General features: G+C 40.7%; 1 protein-coding gene across 1 annotated transcript; it reads right to left on the bottom strand.

Annotated features, from left to right (window-relative positions):
- Positions 1–3,404: 3,404 nt before the first annotated feature.
- Positions 3,405–9,378, bottom strand: npas4a (neuronal PAS domain protein 4a). Its single transcript, XM_043256426.1, has 8 exons — positions 8,868–9,378; positions 8,336–8,499; positions 8,087–8,189; positions 7,688–7,994; positions 7,468–7,577; positions 7,090–7,225; positions 5,214–6,997; positions 3,405–5,100 (listed from the first exon to the last, which is right to left on the bottom strand). Exons 1-8 carry the CDS (start codon positions 9,040–9,042, stop codon positions 5,072–5,074), a joined length of 2,808 nt encoding a protein of 935 aa, XP_043112361.1. The 5' UTR covers positions 9,043–9,378; the 3' UTR covers positions 3,405–5,071.
- Positions 9,379–18,731: the final 9,353 nt, after the last annotated feature.

The raw sequence follows: 18,731 nt of genomic DNA, 5'->3' as shown, positions 1-18,731 counted from the left end.
TTTGCGTGTTGTTTATTCCATACTATTTTTCAAAATTTATGGCTGCATGTTGAAATTGACAAACTGAAATTAATAAATGCTTTACAAGTATTTTTCACAGTTAATTGATTTTAATAAACCTTTTTGAAAACATGGTTTCGTAATGGCTAAATCTGAGCCCCTAATTTATTGTAAAGGCTACATTTATTTCTTTGGACTTGCAATCTAATTCACAGAAGGCTTCTTGGATGTCCACATGGTGGCACTGCATCTTTAAAGACCGTTGAGGATGCTAACGCACAGATATTCACTGGTGAGTGTAACTCCCTCTTCTACATCCTGGATGGAGTGTGATTCGCATATCGCTGTGAGCTAAATGTAAGCCTCTAGCCCGAGAATCCAGCTAAATCTGTGTCCCTGTGTGCATATAATTTTCAAACAGGCATAACTAGATGCTTTTGTCTAGAATCTGAGACAAATTTCTCAGACGCTTTTCCTCTGATCTTGGCTTCTGTCTGATCGTCTTCGAGCCCCAGTGTGTGGCTTTACTTTGATGTGAACTAACCTTTGTCAGCCGTCTCTTCTAACTTCAAAAGTCTTTCTGCATAATGAATGCAATCAGTTCTTAAGCTTTTAAAGAGACAAAACGGAGTGTCATCATTACATGGCTCTGTGATAAATGGAAATCATGCCACCCTACAACTGGTGTGCTGTAATTCATGTTATGTGTCATGTCACAATTGAAAAAAGACACATGAAAGGAAGTCACCCTTCCATACATTTAGAGTGGTCTAGTTCTGAGAAAATATTGAGTCAACTGCTAATCTGTCTGTTTGGTAAATTATGTTCAGGCTTCCTCTTTCTAAAGTGTCTGTATAGTGTATTTCCACAAGGGGGCATTTTAGTTTCATTGTATGTACCCCTACTAATATTTTCTCTGTTTGCAGTATATGGGCCATTCTACAGAATTGCAAACTGCTGTCCCACAAACAAAAAACACATTTAAAAGCATTTAAAATGTCAAATTCTAAATGTTTGCTAACATCTTTCTATTATATATTGAAGCCCACAATAATATTTAAAATATTAACAAGCTTGATATATCAAATCATCATGTATTGGGTACTTCTAGTTGTGAGGTGGCCATCCTGGACCCCAAATTTCAACGTATAAAAATTCTTTGTAATTTTTGTATTTTTTTCAATTATTGTAACTTATTTATTCTTTCAAAAGCAAAGTTCAAACTAATATATATTTTATTTGTAAATTATTTTTTTAAATTATGTAAAGTAATGTTTCCCACATTTGTCATGGCACTACTGAAACAAGAATGTTTTAGACTGACTTTAACTAAACCCCTAAACTGATCAGGAAATGTTTCTGTGTCCAACTCTCTCATAGCTACAAAGTGTGAGTAGATAGGCCCTATCATTTTGATGTATATGTGTTCAAATCTGCGTGTAATTTTTAGGAATGTCACCACTGAAACATTTTGTGTGCAACTAAGCACTTTCAGTTATTCCATAACATTTAGTTTTTATATGTGTAGCACTGTTCAGAACTGTGCTAGCTAACCATGTGCTTATTAGCATTTTTGAGCTAGGTTCTAAAATATCTAAAATGTTCACTGCCAAAACGTTTGGTAGAGTTTCATTAGACGATAGAATTGTCGCAACTGAAATAGTCATGAATGAATCATGTCATCATTATTTTGGTAAATACTTTTTTTTAGTACAGTTATTTAAAAAAAATGATTTTTGTATGTTTTAGTATGTGATGTAGTGGCTTAGTGATGTAGATGTAATTGTTTTTCATACCAAAATACCAAAAAAATAAAGATATATAAGAAAAGATCATATATATGTGTGTGTGTGTGTGTGTGTGTGTGTGTGTGTGTGTGTGTGTGTGTGTGTGTTTGTGTTTGAGTCTTGTTTGATTCATAATTGCTTTCTCTCATTTAATACAGGGGACTATGGACCCAGGGACAATCCACTCAGTCCAATATGGAAAATTAATATTTTCTAGGTAAAATTACATTTAAATTAATCATTTGATATGGTTCATATATTGTGTGCATGGAAGGGTTTACATTGTACTTTAAAAATACATGGATGTAATTACATCTAAAATTAATTTCTGTAATTACATTTATAATTACACTGTTGACCCATCCCTCACACCTTAATCCACCCTGTATCTCACCTCAAAATCAACAGAAATGTTTTGCAATGCAGTATGAGTGCAATTGGTACATTGTGCTTATTTTTTTTATGTTTTTGATATTATTTTTGATGATTGCATGTTATAACAAGTTGGTCTATCTATCTATCTATCCATCTATCCATCCATCTATCTATCTATCTATCTATCTATCTATCTATCTATCTATCTATCTATCTATTTTTCAGAAATACACAGATAGAAAAAAACATTCAGTGATCTTTCTGTAAATAGTTTTGTGAAATAAAATCGTGTATATGGGGTGCAATTTTTCACATTGTTCTAGTTTATAGTTAACAAATTCTGTTATCCTAATTTTAGAATGCTGTATTTTTAGGTTTACTACATAGATGTATTCTATTTGACACCAGATGGTGTAAGAGAGCCAATCTGGGTTTCTGTGACACTGTTTAGTCTCAATAAGCTGCAATGGGGGAGCAATAAGAGGCTGGAACAAAATGTTCACATGCTGACGCACAGCTCTGTTCTACTCTTTTATGGCAGATGGTTACTATACTTATGATGCTTGATTATATTTAAGCTCCCCAAGGTGCATTGTGTCTAAAAATAGAAGGAAAGAGGGAGAGAAAGAAAAGAGTTAGCGGGGATTGTGCTTTTACATAAAAGAGATAGAATTGGGAGGAGGGTTTGAATCACATCTTTTGTCGACTTAACAACGGGCGCTTTAATTGGCTGACTGGCCCTTCTGCATTAAATTCATTAGCATAGCAACACAGCTTTCCTCTCTCTCTCTCCTTTTTGGGAAGGATGCTGTGAGGAAAGGGAGGAGGGAACTAAAATTGGTGCCCCTGAGCAGGAAAGCCCATATAAGGAGTCTGATAACGCTGTCATGCGACGTCAAAATAGCAGGTACACTGAATGTGGGCTGAGAGAAAAAGAGAGAAAGGAGGGGAGGGCTACGTGCGTGTGGCATTCAGTACGTGAGTGCGTCAAAGCGGGAAGCTGGCGGTCTGTGCAAGCGCCTCTATGTCAAGTGTGTGCGTCAGTCTGAGTCAGATAGCGTCTCATCGCAAGCGTGCGTCAGTGCTGTTGCTGAGCAGTCCGCGCCTCCAGGGAAAGAGAGAGGAGAATGCACTGAAAAGAAGGGATATGGCGACAAGGGTGATGGAGGAATGGGAGCGAGGAAAAGACAGTGGTTAGCAAACGGGAATGGCATTAAGAGGAACTGGAAACCCACACATGAGTACTTTTAAGTGCACTTTAATATAAATGCCTCTGTTTTGACGACCAAATACACTTATCAGCGACACAAAAGAACACTGATCCACAATGTCCATTCTTCATAAATAGCATGTCAAGTATGTTTTCATCTCATACAATAGAAATGTCTCTGATATGTACAGGCCGCTGTTTGTACAAATGTACAAATGATTACAATCATTAACCGTTCCGCATCATGCCTAGCTAGAGGCACGTGCACCAAGCACCCTGTAAATCAGCATACATACAATAAAATACTTTTTATTTTTAAACTTAGCATGTAAATAGCTAGAACATAGGAATCAATCCTTTACTTGACCGTAGACAACTCTACGTTAGCATGTCGACACCATGGGAATAGAACCATTCTCAACCCGTGTCGATTAGTAACTGAATAGAAATAGAACCCCATCTGTATTTTCTCGCTCATTTTTTAAAACAAAACTTTGCTTCGTTGTTTTTAACCCCTCTCAAAAAAGAAGAATCGGTCATTCACACAGTCATTGTCACCACTCCACACCGCAGACAGCAAAGTTACGATGTCACCGTGGTATTCACTGAATAAAGGTGCTGTTTCTCTTAGGTCTGCAACCTCTTGATGTGCCAGGCACTCAAGAGTTTAAGCAGATTGCTAGCATTACAAATATTGATGCTGCAAAAGTCCAGTGCAATTCCTTCTAGCCATGCCCATCAGAGTAGCCGGTCGAATGGATTCGTTACTCTGCCACTCAGTAGTAGCTAGAAATAAGTCCAGTAATGTCCGTGCATGCAAAGCCATGCACAATATTTTGTCCTTCTCCCTGGCGGCTTCCGCTGCAGCTTGTGTCCACCGGCCAGTAGGAGAACAATGTGAAAACTTGACTTGTCTTGCAGTGGAATTTGTTCACATTTGTACATCACATTGAAACACATTTGAAATGATATGTCCAAGAATTGCATTCACAAATTCAAAGCCCAATGTAGTCTGAATTCTGTCATTAATAATACTTTTCCTGATATTACAGTTACTGTGCTGGAAGATTGGAGAGGAAAGTAAATCAGCTGTGGGAAACGTGCTGATATCAAAACGTTTAAACACTGGTCACTTTTTGAAATGACTAAATATTGAGCTATTATGTGAATTGATTGATTGCTTGAATAGCTTCCACACATTGGGCTTTGTGTGTGTGTGATGCTGGATGACAGACATTGAGCTATAAGCTATCTGTTGTTACTTACTGAAAGCTTTTTTTCATGTCCTGAAAGTTCACAACTGATTTTTTTCACTACAAGTGAATACAAATGCAAGTCTGTAAGTCGGTTTACACTTACAAAGTCAGAGCTGTAACTCTCACTCGTATAAGCTCATGTTACGTTATAGCAGAAAGACATAAATTGACCTCTTAGTCCTCTTAGGACTTGTTTAAGACTAGTATATTGCATTGCTACCAAAGGGTTGCACTATTATTAACATAAACAAATGGATAATTAGATGAACAATTGTGAACGTGATGATTTACTCTCAATGGATTTGAGGAAGTTCAAGTCTTTTTTGGCATTATATACATTATGTATATATTTATACAGTTAATTAATATTCACTTTTCAGCAAAAGTAGCTCCATGAAATATGACAATATGCCATACTTAATGAAGTAAGTCACAGACTTATTTTAGAACGGAGGATCACTTCCACTCCCATCTGAAAAACAGAAAAAAGGAACAGAGACAAAATGTTAAAACCGGTAACAGTTACTCAGTTTGACAAAAAATGAAAACAAAGCATATTGATCAGAAAAAGGTTCGGCTTCTTACCTTTGCGGAAGCACTGTTGCGGCGCATGACTTTGGAGTTGATACAACTCAGGTTGTTGCCCCAGGCCAGGGGTGATCGAGGCACCTGCCCCAAACATGGGTTCCAGGGCGACCAGCTCCTCGAGGAGGGACTGGGCGCAGGGCAGGCCGGGCGATGTGGGACTGACAGGCGAGGAGACAGGCAACAAAACTGGGGAGGCGGGGGAGGCAGTCAGCTGCAGTGGTGGAGATGTTGGTATGCCCGTGAACAGAGGCGATGATGCTACCTCTGTCTCCATGGCAACTTCGCCTGCCACCTTCCCATCTGCCATGTTGCCTGTGTTGACTGACGACATCATAGCCCCTCGCCCGGCCTCATTGTTACAGTGCGCCGATTGGACGCTACAGAAGTGACCGGCACTCACAGCAGAGACCCCGTCAAAATGCAAGGGTGGGCACCAGCACTCAGGAGTGGAGGGGGAGGAGGGGGAACTAGAGTGAGAGGAGGAAGAGGGTGTGGGTGAGAGGGGAGGGGAGGATGTGAGGTCCTGCAGAAGGGTCTCCAAAACACTCTCCTCAAACAGAGAGTCATCATCAGGGAAGATGGGCAGGTCCAGGCCTTTCCAGGACTTCAGTGGGTAAAATTCGCCTAACAGGGGGATTGAATCAAGTCCTGTAGAATCTAGTGATGGAGATTGAGAGCGTTCAGAAATGGTGGAAGGAACCAGCTTGGTCAGGAGTGGATCGAGGTAGAAACCCTCTACTAGTGTGCTGATGTGTTGGGCTAAAAGCGAGATCTCCGTTCTCTCTTTTTCTCTTTCACGTAGTGAGGAGAAAAAGGGTAGACTGGGCTGTTTTCCAGGTGAGGCTTCAGGTGTGAGGAGGCCTTCTGGTGGGTAAGGTAGTGGTCCATGGGGGACGTCAACATACAGCGGACCACGGACTTCTGGTAGGGTCATAACCGTGCAGTCACCATCACCTGGACTGTCAGGAGTAGGAGGGAGTTTCTCATAGAGCGACCCACTGCATGGCTCCACTGGGAAGAGGAGCTCTGTGGTTGGAGATGTTATAGTGAGAGGCAAAATAGTTGAGAGTGTTGTCGTTGAAGGAGGTGGGCTGCCTTGTGGGTTTGTTGGCGCAGATGGTGAAAGAGATGGAGCCATTGTCGTTGTTACTGTTGCAGTTGGAGCCAGAGGAGGTGGTGAGGTAGCCCCGGTAGGATCGAAGCTAAAATGAGGTTCGCCAAAGGGGAAATTGCTTCCACCTAGTTGAGGTGTGTATGGGGGTGTGCACACAAATTCCTTGGTCTGTTGGGCCTGGGAGGTAGGCACAGGTGGAAGGGGAAGAGGCAAGGCTGGTAGGGGAGGGTCTATCTGGAATGCTGGAGGCAGCAGAATATTCTGAGTGAGGAAGTCCAAGTCAGACACTGTTGCAACCGTGACTGGAATGGGGGATGACGCAGAAGCAGGACTGGCCACAGGTTCGCTGGGCTCATGTTGGAAGAAGCTCTCCTCTTCCAAAGAGGAGAGACTGGAACGTGGGCCACTTTCCAGTTGTGCTGGCTCCATTGAGGAGCTGCCACCTTGTTCCTCAGTGGACCCTGCACTGCATGCAGCTGTGCTGAAGTCAAATGATTGACCGGAAAGGCCACTGCTTCCTGGTGTAAACACTTGGTCAGGACTTGAGAGTGTTTCTGGACTCTGTAAGCTTAGGCTTTCTTGTTGGGAAGTGCTTGAGCCCAGCACCAAGGACAGCTGGGTTTGTTCAGAGCTCAGCTGCTGCCTGACTGACCAAGCCTCTGTTTCACTGTGGCAAAGAGAAAGAAACACAGAATTAATACTATTCTTGCTTGTTTTAGCTTTGCTTTTTAGTCTTTACAAATGTAGCCTGGGCCTTACCTGATAATATAATTGTTACTGACAATAGGTGTTTCCCCTGTTTCCAGCTGCAAGACCATGTAAAGCCAGACCCATGAGTGGTCTGCAGTCTCTACACGAACCACCATTTCAGCTCTGCCCTCTCCTCCTTCTCTCACTGTGTGTGGAAAAAAGATGGGTAAGTCAAAACATATTCAACTTCTTGTGAGGTTTTGTGTCATGTCTTTGCAGGTGGTCAGAAGTGTTTTTTTTTACAGCAGATGCGCATTACTCTGTATTGCTCTCTGTAAGTGTCAAATGTTGATAGGCAACTGTGAGCTGGAAGAGTGCTCATGCTGGGCCTAACCAAGCAAATAAGGCTGAGTTTTATGTGTTTAATCATTCGGGCCTGAGACTCACATAGGCTGCAGTGCTGAGCTGAGGCATGTGAAAGATCCTGAGGATGCAGGAAGCTGTACCAAGATTGGGATCGCAGTGTCTCCACATTTAGACCCAAATAAACATTCACGCTGAAAGTTGAAAAAAAGGAAAAATGTAAGACATTTTTTTATTTTCTTAAAGCACGGGATTATTGGCACGTCATAGTTTTATTTAAAACATCTAAGACTTTTAACCTTACCTGTCTTGTGCTTCCTGAAGTCTCATGTCACGGCTGTGCTGAGAACGGAAAGATGGCAGGAAGAAACTGCTCTCTAGTGCTGGAGCTGACTGTGTTTCTCTGTCCGGGGCAGTTCCACCTCGGGATGTGTGAGGCTCCAGAGGAGTACAGAAACATACCCACACTGGGTTGGAAGTCCAGTAGGATCCAGGGGAAGACTCGTTGGGAGTTTGTGATAAGCAGCGGGCACGGATTAAAACAAGCTTATTGCCTGCACTCTGCCTACGCACTGATTTGGAGGTGTTGAATCTGCAGCGGAACAGACGATCTAAAGAAGAAAAGAAGAAAGGCATTAAAATCAGAGTACTTAGAAATCTGACATATATTATGTATCTGTGTAGCATTTTTATAAGATCTTACCTGAGTCAGGTGAAGTTGGAGGCACCAAGTTACTCCTCATAATAAAGTGGTCCGCACTGTCTATTATGTCGTACACACTGTCCCCTTGAGCGACCAAATCTACCTAAATATTAAAAAAAGAACACACTGTAGGTGAATTCCTCATTAATTTATGTTGCTTATGAATAGGCTGAAATAACTTGACATGAAAGGGAGAGGAAGCCTATAAAGATTTGATGAGAATAACTGTCTATTGTCTGCTTGACTCACCATTGAGTGTCCGAGGTGCTCTGAGACGCTGTCTGACAGATAGAGTAACTTCCCTTCTCCAGTCAATAGCAGAAGAAAGCCTGGCATCATTTGTACCAACTCATTCAGTTCATGAAATGTCAGGAATCCCGCAGTTTCCTCAGCACTGCTATCTGCAGCTGTATCTGAAATAAATAATTTTAAGTTTAAATAAGCTATTGAATTTCATTTATAAGAAAAGAAGATCCGCGAATGCGATAGCACGATTTCAATTTCAGGACCGTGGACAGCGTTTTGTTTCAGCACCATGGAGAGAAATGTCGTCTCAAAGCGCTGTATTAAAACCGCATGTTCTTTTGTATTGTAAAAAATACTTATCCGAGTTTTATACACATAAGAAGCGTGTTTAAAAAATAAAATGCACCTGTTGCATGAACTCGCGGCAACAAGAGCGTTATTATGAAGTACTGCCTCAACACAAACTCAGATCTATGAAGCTTTGAGGATTACAGAAAATACTTTTATTCAGCAAAACAACTAAAATTATATTTACCTTGACTGAAGAAGACAGACTTTCTCGTGTACATGCAAGCCAGCGACATGATATGAAGATAGGAGAGACGAGACTTGTCCGCATCGGAGATGGGCAACAAGTCCTTCAGGTTCCTAATTTCCGCGTTTATCTGGTCTCTTCGAGCTTTCGACGCTCCTTTGGTGGACCGATACATTGTGTTGACTAACTCTGAGGGCTCTCTCTGAGCTTCGCTGAAAGTGTTGACTGCTTTGCAAGTTGAGAAAAGTGTGAGGCTCCTTCCCGAAAGAGTTGAGGCGCGTTCACAGGTGTGTCATCTCAGCACATGTCCAGAGAACGGCTGCTCTTCTCCTTTCGCCTGCCTCTCCCGGGTTTCCCCCCTCGGTTCCGCCACAGCGCCTGGCTCAGGTTGCGGACCGGAGGCTGGTGGATCTTTCCTCCGGGTCGGAGATTGAGTCAGTCGGCTGCTGCTGAAGCCGTCTCTCGCCCAGATATCCGGAGTCCGTAAATCTGGTGGAGTAACATTGCAAGCCGGTAACTTATATAGGCTGGGGCTTCACCAGTGTAGGGGGGCTCCCAACGCGCCAACACCGACGTAAAAAAAGCGCAAGGGGAGGGGGGATTGAGTAAAAGGGGGGCCGGGGGGGATTTATACGTTTCATATCAGTGTAAGCAGTGCTGAAACTCACTCGTCTCACCCCTCCCAACCCGCGCGCTCTGACTCTGCTCCGACGTCAGCATCCCCTCTCTCCGTTGATGACGTTGGCTTGAAATCGGGAGCTCCGGCGACGCAAAAAGCCCGATTTGGACAAAACCGAGCAATGGGCGGGGACTGAGAGTGAAACGTAGACGGAGTCACCGCACTCCGGTGTATAGACGTGTACAGAGAAGGGGGGTTCTGTTTCTGAGCTGCATACGAACGAGATAGAGAAGCACTCTCCCCCAATCCTCTTGTGTGGCATGCTGATTGCCTCCAACCGACCGAGTTCGGATATGATTCAGAAAATGATTTCTGTCTTGAATTTCAGTATCTTGCACTGCATGCTCATGCATGGATGCAGAAAGGGTGTGCATGGAAGCACGGATGCAATCCCTGACATTAACGCTGTCATTTCGTGCACCGCTGCGTTATCTGCGTCAAATAATCTGCCTCTGACAAGCTGCGTGACCGCAGAACGAATCCTTCAAGGGATTTCCATTCACAAAATGGCAGATTATAGTGGCATGCGGAACAATGCGCTGCAGTGCTTATGATGACTTTAAGTGCAGCAGTGCATGTGCCCCAGTGAACCAGACAGGGTAACTGAGAACACCGAAATCTCTGCCTAATTATTATTACATAAATGCTTTCTCTCTGTCCTTATAAGGGAAACATCGGGCGAGCATAGACAAGGACGGCAGCTGTATTGAGTTATGTCTTATGAGCTTGTGTGCGTAAGGCGACATTGTAGGGAAGAGCCAATGGCTCACTGAGAATCTATCAGCGCAATATGTAGTCGCAGTAATTGGTTGCTTCATTATGAACTTGAGATGCTCCTGACGAGGGCAGTCTATATGAGATGTTCAAGAAGATATGTGAGTTCAAGAATTAAATGGACATCTATCCATCATGCCTAACTCACTGAATAGAGTTTGTTCATAAATTATTCTTATCTATCATATATATATATATATATATATATATATATATATATATATATATATATATATATATATATATATATATATATATATATATTCTGTTAGGCCATCTAACGCCAGTTGGATCACAAAGCAAATTATAAATCACAAAACACCTGTTAAACAGCTGCTCATTTATATCACAAGCTCTACTGACATCTCTTTGCATTCTTTCTGACCAGTTTATTTCATCCATAATGTCCGACAAGCCGAGTGTCACAGACAGAAGTCCAGTGCAGAGCCCTCGCCGCGGTTCTGCCATTCGACTCGATTCGTTTTCTGAAGAGGGAGCGAAGTAGCCTGTTCAGTGAAGGTGAGCTATTTTTAGCAACATGCAGAAACTCCAGAGCTTTTAGGAAAGTTATCACGGTGTTATCCTTGTGCCTTGCCTCGGTTATTCAACGGCGCATTAAATCGTGCGTTTCATTCATTGATAAATGACCGAGAGAGGTTATTAAATGTATTGACCTTTAGAGAAATACTATTTAATTATCATGTTGTTTTAGACTGAATCAAAATGTGTTCGTCACTCATTCGCTAGTCATTCAAAGGCACGCGCACGTCTCTGAAACCTGTTGCGCGTGAGGAGCGCGTGCGAATTGACCGTTTCGCTCGTCTAAAAATAGCCCGCGGCTAGTGTTTGACAAACGCACCCAGATTTATCGTCCTCGGCGACACATTTAGGCTTTTTAATCAAACATTTGTGTTTTGTGTTTAAAAATGGATAGGAGTAGGAGTAATATGGGCTGAATATTAATTGTCAGTGGGTAATGTGATATAGGCTATGCCTTAAACAAAGCCCAAATTACATTTTAAACTAGCTAACAGAAAAGCTTGAACAGGAGCTTACTGGTATAGACTGGTTTCAGATGTTCGTTTCACATTAGAGATGTTCTCAGGTTCTTCTTATTATTATTTATTACTTAATTTGTGCAAATGTGGTTATAGGTAATATCAAAAAGACAATGAAAAAGAATACAGGGAGTGTTTATACACGGGGCCTTTAATTTGCCTTCTGCGTCTCATTATCGGAGTTATTGTCCTGTTCTGACGTTAACTATTGTTGTTAACTATTGACTAATTAAGTCTGAATTCAATGCAGGATTAAAATTTTACATTTTGTTCCTTTTGATACAATAGAAAAGGCATCTTAGTTGCTTGGACTAATTAGGATGCACTCATATTCAGTGGCAGAAATGTGCATAAACTAATGCTGATTATAGATCGAGATGATCCCTAATGATCCTTTGTGATTACAGTGCATCCATCTGCATTGCATTCATTCGTGATTAAACCCTGGCAATGGTCACCCTTTAACAAATTTCACCTCTTAATAGTTGATGGGTTCTTTTTGTTCAGCAGGCCCACAGAGTAATTCAGAAACACTGAAGCATGGAAGGCTTTTTGTGGCTTTTTCAAAGAGTAGTTTGGATGAATAGCCTCTGCTATATGATATCTAAGAAGAGATGGTACAATATGGAGCACCGCTGTTATTTGAGGAGGTTTCCTTTGTAAATTGGCAGTAGTCAATGAGCATCATTGAGTGCAAGTTCTGATATGTTAAATGAGTGGTCACCCTTCAGTACATAAAGTGGATGCAAGGGCATGTACACATGAGCATCGAAATTGCTCAACAGTAATAATCCACAAAAAATTCGTCAAGATATTTTAACATAAAACTGTGGATTCTGGCTAAAGTCTATAACAGCTCTTCATCCAGTGAAAAATTGCATCTCCTGTTTATGTCTCACATCAAAATCCACCGTCATATCAGTTTAAAACTATTTTGAACCGTTGCTTGTAAGCAATGCTTAACCTAAGCATACTTCTCTCCTGATTCAGATAAGACTACCGAAGAAGCAACCTTATGGATAGAAGGATCTTATTTTAGCGTTAAGCAATAGTTTAATTTATTTCCTCTTAATGATCTGTTTCTTACAAACATACTTTGAGATATGTGGATTACTGATTGTGATGTTTTTTTAAATTCTGACGGCACCCATTCACTGCAGAGGATCCATCGGTGAGCAAGTGTAATGCTAAATTTCACTAAAACTGTTGCAAAGAAAGAAAAGAAACTCATCTGCATATTGGATGGCTCAAGTTTTTTTTTTTTTTTTTTTTTTTTTTTTTGGGTGACCCATGTCTTTAATTGCATTATAAATCACATACAGAAGTTAGAGGCATATTTGGTCTTTTATTATCTAGGGGCAAAAGATAATAGTTGAGTGCCTGCCAGTAAATGGATGGAGTAAATGGATAGTGCCCAGTATGACATCTCTCTGTTATAGCAGTATGTCCCTAGGAACAGGAAGATGTCATTTAGCCTGTGCCCAAAGAGCACGACCGAGTTGACTCTGCCCCCTTGAAGCCTCCTCTGATTTTACACACAATGGACAAAAATAACCATGCCGGAAATGAAGAATTTGTCACAATTTCGAAGAATGTGAATTTCTAGCCTTTTTAATCCCATATGCGACTAATTTCAAAACTTGTGTGAAGGCAGCTTCTAGATGGAGTAAAAATTATTTGCTTTAATGCAAGTTATATTATCCATCATGCCATGCATAAAAAACATATTAAAATTATGTTTGGACCCAGGTGAGCTAATTCTAAAGCCGTCTGTGCAATGTAATCCTGCTCTTCCATCAAAGAGTTTTGAAAGTAGGAAAAATACTTTAATGAGAAACAAAATGTCACTGGCCTCTTGTGCAGCTGAAGTATGCTTGTCCTCTATCTCAAGATTCTTTCTCTCCTCACTGCTGTTTATTTTTACACAGAGAGAATCAAGGTCTTCACTCTGCCTCTTGAAAGAAAGGAGCTAACCTGTCGCCTAGCAACACCTCCCACTCCTGCCAAAGCCAGAGGAAGAGAAGAGAGGAAGAGGAAGAACTGAAGCTGTCTATGAAACTGATGAGAGAGACAGAGGTAAAGAGTAGGGTGTGGGGTTGCCTTTAAAGTCAAGAGAGGCCGGCTGATCATGCCAATGTGTGGGCATATCTGTGATATCCGTAGCCTACCGAGAGGCAGATGAAGTTGCACCTGTCGTGGCATTTAAATCATCTAGATTTAAGTCTAATAAATTATCAAATGCATTGTTCAGCTGTGCGCTGCTTGATTCATATAAACTATTGTGAGTGAGCAGATGTAACACTCAGACACCCACACACTACCTCCCTCCCTTCCCCATCTCTGTCAGAGATACTTCCCCAGCCTGCAGCCTGGTGTTTTTTTGTTTTTTTTTTCCTTGTGCAGTGTATTTTTAGACCCAGGGCTCAGAACAGTGGTAAAATGTGGACTTTTGTTGAAGTATTTCTATCTCTCTTTCAGGTTCTGTGAATGGCGGCTGCTAATTCACGACTTTTTCATTGACAAGCGCCATTTAAATCGCAGTTCTCTCTCTTTCTGTTAAGAAAAATTTCCACCGATCTATTTATAGTCCAGCAAAAGCGTTCTATAATTCCATAAGGTCTTTTTTTCCCCTCTTGCTGTTTAAGCTCCCTACTCAATTCCAGCACTACATGCCAGCACATTGTGCTCTCACCCTCCTTTTTCACTCTCCCTCTCTCTCTTCGTAAGTTGTTGCTGATGCAAGGTTGCCATGGTGATGTGATGTAGATGTGTGACATCAAAACAGACCTCAAGCAGCAGATTTTTTTCCCCTTTCAGTCTGTCGCTCGCTCTCTGTTCTCCCATCTCATTTCATATTAAGCCAAAGGCATTACATTACAAAACACCTCTGTGAGCTTCTGATCTAAACCCACCTCACAAATGTAAGAAAGATGTCCTTTTAACTGCACGTCCTGCATTTTCTCTTAAAGTAATGCGGCTCTTAGTGACCCTAAGAGATCCATTATTCTTCGCCATTCAGGCCTGCCTTTGATGGTAGCGATCAATGATTCAGTGTGTTCTCTTTGCCCATCTCTGTGCGTTTCGATCTGACTGCAGTGTGCTCTCAATCAAACTATAGTCTTTGTAACAGTATTTGTAGTGCCCAGGTTTCTTCTTCATCCTTGTCATCTATAGTTGTGTATTTGTTGTTGGGGTCCATATTCAAATTTGAGTCGGAGAAACAAATTCTTGAATGCAAGTGAATATTCTAATCTTTTAATATCTTGCGGACTCTAAGCCAGTAATCAGATGTAATTTGATGCTTATGCTAATATGTCAGGTCAATTATTCACTCAAATTGTAATATGCTGATATTAATGTAATTTGTTATATAAAATGTATGAAATGCAAATGCAAGGTCAACAAATCATTGGGAAAACAAGTGAATATGAAGTTTCATAAAGCATTGCATAACTATTAGAAGAGAAGAGAGTGGGCAGAGATGTTTAGAAAGAGGAAGAGAGTGAGCTGTGAGGAGGGAGGGAGAAAGTAAGGTACTTCAGTGCCTTTTTTAGCTCCAGGCTAAAGTTACGATTATTGCTTTTATCCGTCCTCGATTTCCCCTTGCCTCTCTCTCTTCAAAAGCAAATATATCACCCCACCCCCAAGAGAACCGATATTTTCCCCATGATTAGTGATCATCTTCGCAGCATGAACACTTCCGCACAGTTGGCAGTAGGAAGCAGAATGGAGCATGTCATTCACCATGCTTGGATTTGAACAATAGCAAGAGTTTTTTTGGCCTGCTGAATCATTGGTATGTATTTATGAATGGGGAGTCCATTAACTGACAGTTTTTGCCCAACCTATGAGTGATCTATGCTGAATGAACATCCCAAGACGCTTATAGTCATATCATGAAGAATCATATTTTGCTTCCAGTTTTAAGAGTTAATTATGAAACGTAGAGTAACTTTCACATTTCAACTTTCTTCCCAGTCCAAAATGCATCGATCTCGATTACATGAGAGCAAGCTGCCAAAATTGTTATTTCTGAATTCTTAGGCAAACCAAGGAAGATAGTTATTCGTTAGCATTCCCATTCTTCTCAAAACCTGGGCTGTGCTGATCAATTCTGTCTAAGGGCCAGAGAGAGAAGGAAAGGCCATGAAAAGATTAGGGCTGCTTTTGGCGCAAAACTTTACCAACATATGTTAGGTGGGAAATGCAATGTAAATGGTTAGCCTTAAAAGTAAAATTGTCATCCTAGCTACCTTTCTGGCCATTGAACATGGTAGCTGCACTGCTTTTTATGCAGGGTCACAGAGCTTTTGAATTTCAAAGATGAATGAAGGCCTTACAGATTTGGAATGACATGAGGGTAAGTGAGATTTTTGGGTGAACTATTCTTTTAGGTACTTAAAGTGCAAAGGTACAAAGGTGTACCGTCGAGGGTACAAGCTATTTTCTGGCTTAGATGAACGGCAGGATCATAATGTGCCTTATATATGCCTTTATGCTTTATGACTGAATGAAGTCATCTAGCAGAGCAGTGGAATGTGAGTGTGATTTGCATTCTTGCAATATGTTGTTAAATCTGCCTGAAGCGTCATTTTCATTTTGCCACAGAAGCTGTTTTTTAACACCCTATGTTAACACTCAGCAGTCAGACTCTCACCCGCAAATCTCATTCATGGTGACAGTCTCTCACACATTACTCATTCACTCATCATGAGGATAGACTCACTTTACTGTCTCACTCTCTCCATCTCTGACACAGAGAAGCAGTGTCAGTTAGTCCGAAAAGACGATTTTCTCCTCTCTCGATGCTCAGTTTGAAGCATTAGGCCTCAAATCAAAATATTTGCATCCTTAGGCCATATGTGCATGAGATACAGCAAGTCACACTCGTGATGATATTGCAATGGTGATTCTGACTGCTTAGCGTTTCATATGTTATTACTAATTTAAAAAATATGCTCCCTTCTTCAATGAAGGAATTCTCTCTTTATTGCCATCCCTCTGCTCGCACGCCCACGCGACCATAGCAACACATTGTCGTATCATAGTAACCACATTTACGCAGGGAGAAAAAAAATTAAGGGTGGGTTGTAGAGGTATCTTTCACTGACCACCGTGAGTATGTAGTTTAAAGATGGCTCCTCGTATTCAAAGCGTTACAATGGTGAGATTATGAAAGTCATTTATCAATAAATTCAGACAGGGTCTGAATATTAAACCTATATTTTAAAGCTTTATAATAGAGGTGAAAGCATACAAAGAACCGGATATTCGCTATAACGTCTTATTTGAAATTACCTGTCGATCCTGATTGTAGTTCTCAGTTTGTGAGCCATATAATGTAATTAGCCCTCCTCGTTAGATTCATCTGAATAGCCAATCAGTGGCAGATGAGGTAGATGACTCTTGTTATCAGAGTTACTCCAGCTCAGACGAGGCCCTAATCAAGGAGCGTCTATAATATTCAGAGGTCAATTTAATTCCCTTAAATAAATGGCCCAATTATCAGTGACCAACATGTGTCCCTTTTCACTCTCTGTCTGTGAAAGAGCCCCTGTCTGCTCTTGTATGGAGATCCTCCATAATTCAGGATGCGGTGGACTGGAGCTAATGAGACACGTTAATAGAGCAACTCTGTAAACCCTAATCACCCATTTGAGCAGGTTATTCTCCACACAGACCCTGCTAACGGTCCAACGAGGGTCGCAAAACATTACAATTGACACCTTTGTTTATAAAGGCTATTTCTGATGTCATACCAGCTTGATTAGACGAGCCTGCTGGGAAATCCAGTGTCGGCTGTGTCGGTGCTCTCTGAGACATGATAGCTGGTTTTTAGTTGGTGGATATCAGTAAACCAGATACAAACTAGTTATGCTGTCTTATGCGTAGAGTTTAGCCAAAAAAAAACAGTATGACACAAAATATGATATTCTGCTTTTAGTCTCCATAAAATGAAAGTGTTGTTTTGTTCCTCATTAATTTTATTCTTTACAATAAATGTATTCTTTAAAATGAAGGACTTTAGAATAGGGAACATTTATTCACTTCCCTCAATAAACTCCTTATTTTCTGCTTATTAATAGTTAGCAAGCTAGTTGTTAAGTTTAGGTATTGTATATGATTACGTATGTAGAATTAAGCTAATTTATAATAAGGAATTAATATGTGTTTAATTTACTACTAATAAATGGCTAATATTCTAGTAATATGCATGCTAAAAAGCAACTAGCTAGAAAACCCTTAAAATAAAGTGTTGAAATGTATTAAAAGAACCATTCTAAATAACCTATTTTATCTCTATAAAGATTCTATTTATGCAAAGCAAGGTTCCATGAATGTTCTTCATGGAACCACAGATGCTAATAAACAACCTTTATCTTTTTAAAGTGTCAGGTGAAGGAACGTTGCAATTTTCATTTTTTTAAACGATAAATTTGTTTTTTTACAACATGGTGGAGTATCAACAATCTAAACCAGCTCCAGCTAGTTCAAGCACAGTTGTTACCCAAGAGACTGGCATATTTATTTGGTATTTATATTTAGGGCTACATGTAAAATTATGTTTGCTTTGCCCACCGCCTCCCCACACACATGCTTAGCAAATGTAGATATGATGAATACTTCTCTGTTTGTTTGTAGTTAATGTAGTGGATGTGACGGACGGCGAGTGCTGGTTTTGTAATGGCCTAAATGTGTTTGAAAAAGAAGGCGGAGGGCAATAGTGTTTCCTCTTTCCATTCAAAAATAACCATAGATATCCCGGTAAATATAGTGGTTCTGTCTCGATGACTGACAGCAGCCGTGTTTGTGGGGAATTTCCTGAGGGGTCCTGTGTCTCAATTAATGTGCGCGCTCAGGCATGAAGGAAAAACTCTCTTTCCTGGCTATAAAAAAAGCATTCGTTCCTGGCTGTGCAAAGAAAAAAATCACATCAGCAGTTTTATTTTTTTGGAGTTGCCCACAATTTTTGCCACACAAGTTCACTGTGGTGAGGACAAAATGAGAGATTGCAGACACAGCATTGAAAATCACCTTCCCAGCAAGAAAGTGATGAATTAATACAGACTGAACCGAATGCAGAAAACTGCCATTTTTTATTTGATATCAGCAAACGGGAACATACTATATAAGATATAGATATAATATAACGTTAGCAGACGCAAAAATATACATTTAACGGAACGTTCTTTTCCTGAAACAGTTGGCCGTTAGTCTACTGTGTTTTAAACATTACTGCTTGTTCGAAATGGTTCAGAGAACATTTAAAAGTAACATTCCTAGAATGTTTGTAAAAAAAAAGAATAAAGCGAGGACGGTCTTACAACATTTTTTATTAGCACTGTCCAAAGC

The sequence above is a fragment of the Puntigrus tetrazona genome, chromosome 14 (assembly GCF_018831695.1).
Source record: "Puntigrus tetrazona isolate hp1 chromosome 14, ASM1883169v1, whole genome shotgun sequence".
Classification (NCBI taxonomy): Eukaryota; Metazoa; Chordata; class Actinopteri; order Cypriniformes; family Cyprinidae; genus Puntigrus; species Puntigrus tetrazona.
This window is presented reverse-complemented; position numbering and strand designations above follow the sequence as displayed.

Bases quoted from the DNA above. Each gene is read 5' to 3' on its own strand.
- npas4a (XM_043256426.1), bottom strand. From the start codon at position 9,042: ATGTATCGGTCCACCAAAGGAGCGTCGAAAGCTCGAAGAGACCAGATA. The intron at 8,500-8,867 runs GTAAATATAATT...TATTTATTTCAG, and splicing joins GTCTGTCTTCTTCAGTCAAG to ATACAGCTGCAGATAGCAGT. The intron at 7,995-8,086 runs GTAAGATCTTAT...TTTCTTCTTTAG, and splicing joins TCCAACTTCACCTGACTCAG to ATCGTCTGTTCCGCTGCAGA.